This window comes from Monoraphidium neglectum (assembly GCF_000611645.1).
Source record: "Monoraphidium neglectum strain SAG 48.87 unplaced genomic scaffold scaffold03679, whole genome shotgun sequence".
Lineage (NCBI taxonomy): Eukaryota > Viridiplantae > Chlorophyta > Chlorophyceae > Sphaeropleales > Selenastraceae > Monoraphidium > Monoraphidium neglectum.
In genome coordinates, this window is record NW_014009950.1 from 2779 (window position 1) to 6779 (window position 4001).

The following is a 4001-nucleotide window of genomic DNA, read 5'->3' on the forward strand; positions in this document are numbered from 1 at the left end:
CACCTGCCCACCCCCCGCCCCCGCAACACAAACAAGCACATACAAGCACACACAAACACACACACACACACACACACACGCACTCACACACACACCTACACACACACACCCAGTCCCCCGGCGTGCCCTACAAGCGCGTGGAGTGCCTGCGTGACCTGCGGGCCATGTACGAGGCCGCCACAGTGGACGACATCTACGAGGCATACGACTGCCTCGCCATTGGAGAGGACGAGGTTAGCACGCTCGCATGATCTGACCTCGTGACTTTGTGATCTGGATCTGGCCGCGTGACGGCGCGATCTTGGGCTTCTCCGAAGCCGCTCCCCTGCCTGCGGCTCGAGGGTCGGGGGCCGCGACGCGGGGGAGTTTCGCGACTTCAGTCTGGTCTGTTGGCACGGCGAATCTGGTGGATAGCCGAGGTGGCAAAGATGCGGTTTTTTGGCGGCTGTCTGATGCTGAGCGGCGTGCGCCCACCGCTCATCGCCGCCTTGTCTCGCAGGTGTTCTCGTGCGTCGGCACCAGCGGCAAGGCGCCCCCGCCCGCGCCAGACACCGCGCGCCTCGCGGCGATCTACGGCCCGGGCCCCGCGCAGCAGGCGGTGCCGCAGGGGCCGCTGCCGGCTGATGTGGCGGCGGCGGTTGCGGCCGGGCTCAGCAAGCTCTTTGGCGGCCAGCAGGCGGCCGCGGCAGCCGCCGCGGCGGCGGCGCCCGCGGCGGCGCAGCAGCAGGGCGGCGGCGGCGGCGCGGCGAACGGGGCCGCGGCGGCGAACGGGGCGGCGGCTTCGGCGGCGGCGGCGGCGATCGGGCAGCAGCAGGCGGGCGGGCAGCCGTTGGCGGTGCTGACGGCGATGCTGGCGGCGGCGCAGAGCGCGAAAAACCTCAAGGCTTTCCAGAGCCAAGAGGGCGCAGCGGCGGCGGCGGCGCAGCAGCAGCAGCAGCAGCAGCAGCAGCAGCAGCAGGACCGGCCTGAGGCGTGATCTGGCGTGACCTGGCAGCAGCTGCCCGGCATGTTGTTCCGTGCGCCCCCGACCGGCCCGTGCCCCAGCACGCATGGCTGCTTCCGCGCAGCTTGCGGCCGCCGAGCGCTGGCGCGGGGCCTTTCGCCTGTTCCGGCGGCATTAGAGGGTGCGGTGCTGTGTGGTTCGTCATACCGTATTTCTTCCACCAAACGATTCTCCGCCCGCAACTCCATATCTCGGTTCCCACATTTTGGCAGCAGCCCCCCCGCACCACATGCGGGCCCCTGCAGCGCCGGCCGCCCCGCGGCTGGGGCCGCCACCGCCGCTGCTGCAGCGGCCGCGGGGCTCGATGCGCTGCACCGCCGCATGTGCGCAGCGCGCCGTGCAGCTGGGTCCCGGACCGGCTCCTGAGTCGTTGCCCAGATTTGTTGTCGCGTGCTGCGCTTTGTGTGGTGCTGGGCTGCTGCGCCCTCTTGTCGTCCCTTCTGAGTCCCCGCCGCGTGGCTGGGCCACCCGCATGGCTGGGCCACCCGCACGCGCCACATTTTCTCCGTGCGGCGTCGTAGCTGCACCATCATCATCAGTTTTGCAACGAGCAGCAGCGCCAGCTGCGCAGGCGGGCGGGCAGACAGGGGCGGGCCCGCAGGGCGCGTGCCGGCCGCCCGTGGTTGTCGCTCTACGCCGCCATGCGCCAAGCCACGCGTCTTTCAATCGGGCTTCTGTAGAGAAGGGGCGCGCGCCCCTTTCCGCGCCCAGGGGCCTTGCGGCTGACCCACGTACCCCACTGTTTAGGGGCCGCGGTGCTTTACTCCTGAGGGTGCCATTCGGTAAAATGTTGTCATGCAATACAGTCCACGTTAACGCTGACAGCATGCGGGCCGCCGCGCTGACAGCAAAACAGGCAAGCCGTGGCAGTCCCAAAGCTGGGGAGGGGGGGAATGCCGCTTAGAGCAGCCGGGTGGTTGAGCGTGACAGGATTTGGTCAGCAGTGACAGCTGAAAAGGGAGTGCCTGCACCAGGGCAGGTGATGCGTCGCGCCCCCCACACCTTATAGGGGTGCCCAAGGTGGCACCGCGCATTGCAGCGGCATGCTCGCGGCCCGCGGCGGTCCGGCAGGGTGAGGCGCCCGCGTGCTCGGGCGGCCCTGGTGCTGCAGCTGCTGCACCGGGGCCCCCGGGATCTGGGGAAGTGGGTTCGTTGACCTGGCCAGCCGTCTCACTCGGCCCTCCTCAGGGGACATTGTGGTGCTTGTTGCGCACGAAGGCGGCCCTGCTGGCCAGGGGCTTTTTGCAGGGGCTGTTTGCTGGCAACTGTAAGTAGTGCTGCAGCAAATGCTCGTCGGGCGACGGCGGGCCTGGGCAGCAACGGTACCTGATGGGGAACGAGGTTGCAGCACAGGCCGCTGGCAGAAAGCGGTGCCCGGCGGCTGTGGGCACGAGGAAGGGTCGGCGAAAAGGCAACCGACAGTAGAAACGACACGCGTGGGGTTCGAGGGGATAGCATGCAGGGCAAAGGCAGCAAGCTCACAGGAAGGGCAGCAGGTTCGATAAACAAGGCACGAACGTGCAGAGTTTTTTGACTGACAACCAGCTTTTGTGCAGGTCATGCGAAAACTTTCGTCAACAAATTACTGTATTTGATCAGGGTGTTGTTTAATTGGTGATGATAAAGCTCCGCCTGCAGCCACGGAAACACCCATGGCCTACCTACTGCGTACCCGTGCTGGTGCCATGATGCTGCTAGAATCCCCCAGCCTTGCTGTTCCAGCCGTACTGGGGCGACGATGCAGCCACAATACAGTGCATGGGCTCCCGCGGCCTGCACGATTCTGCTGTTGTGACTTTGCACACACCCCACCACACCGACAGCAGTCCAGCGGCACACCAGCTCTCATCTCAGCAACGTCGAGGCTGTGCAAAAGGGCTAGGTCCTCTTTGCTGCGCACCACCCTTCCTGCCGCCGTTGTTCCCAGCCTTGCACAGCATAACGCATTGCACATGCTACGGAGCGAGCAGCTGCTCAACGTCACCCAGGACGACGCCGAGAGCCCATCATGTCGGCTTGCACGTCGTCGCGTCCTTTCGCCGTCGGTTTTGATGCTGTAAGTGCGGCACAATTGCCCTGTTTCTGATCGCCACACGGCCTGAGGTCACTCGAGTGCATTGCGGCGGTGCAAGATCGGGCAGCCTTCGCTCCTCTCTGACAGCTGAGCATTAAGGAAAGTCGGTATGGCGCCCAAGAAGAAGGAAGAGGTGAAGGAGCGCCCCATCCTGGGCCGCTTCAAGACGAACCTGAAGGTGCGAGAGAGGCTTCAATGCGGCGCAATAAACTTGAGATAGTACGCTGTGCATGCTACATGCCTTTGCAGTGGCTAGGATTTGCGACGGAACCAGGGCGCAGCATGGCAGCGCTCGACTGCCCAAGCGATGCATTGCTGCATGCATTCTTTTGCTGCATCAATCAGCATGTGTACTCGACAGAGAACGCTTCTAAGCACTTGTGATGGTGGTTGCAGCGCCGACAGCGCTTTTCGGCTGCGCATGCTGCGTCCAGCCATGGGCGGCTGCACAGGCGGCTCTTGGGCGTTCATGCCTCCTCTTCGCCGCCGGCACTTTGACCGCAGATGGGCATCGTGGGCATGCCCAACGTGGGCAAGTCCACGCTTTTCAATACCCTCAGCAAGATGGGGATCCCCGCCGAGAATTTCCCGTTCTGCACCATCGACCCCAACAACGTGAGCATTGTCAGAATGACGTCACATTCCCATGACATGCCCTTTGAGCGGGCGTTGGTGCAGCTGGGGCTCCATCGGTGCAGCCACGGCTAGGACGTTGGAAGGGCACTAGATGCGTGGCAGCGGGACGGCAGCTGCCCGTCCGGGCGCCGGCGGGAATGCGTGCGCCGCCGCGGGACCCGCATTGGGCGCCGCCTCCGCAGTGGCGACGCCAGCCATTAGGGCAGGGGGATGCGGCAATGAGCAGGGGCGGGGGCTGCGCGCAGCCCGCCATGGCGGGCGGCTGGCGGCAGCCTGGCGCGACAAAGC

General features: G+C 65.5%; 2 protein-coding genes across 2 annotated transcripts in view; both read left to right on the forward strand.

The window, feature by feature from the left end:
- Nucleotides 1–976, forward strand: part of MNEG_13191 (hypothetical protein) — a gene marked incomplete at both ends in the record, with an annotated part of 3651 nt that extends 2675 nt beyond the window's left edge. The window contains 2 exons of the mRNA XM_014038336.1: nucleotides 114–233; nucleotides 500–976. Of these exons, the coding sequence (XP_013893790.1) occupies nucleotides 114–233; nucleotides 500–976 (597 nt within the window). The remainder of the gene's footprint in view (nucleotides 1–113; nucleotides 234–499) is intronic.
- A 2210-nt stretch (nucleotides 977–3186) lies between these two features.
- MNEG_13192 (hypothetical protein) lies at nucleotides 3187–3785 on the forward strand (the record flags this gene model as incomplete). Its single annotated transcript, XM_014038337.1, has 2 exons — nucleotides 3187–3255; nucleotides 3582–3785. 2 exons carry the CDS (start codon nucleotides 3187–3189, stop codon nucleotides 3783–3785), a joined length of 273 nt encoding a protein of 90 aa, XP_013893791.1.
- Nucleotides 3786–4001: the final 216 nt, after the last annotated feature.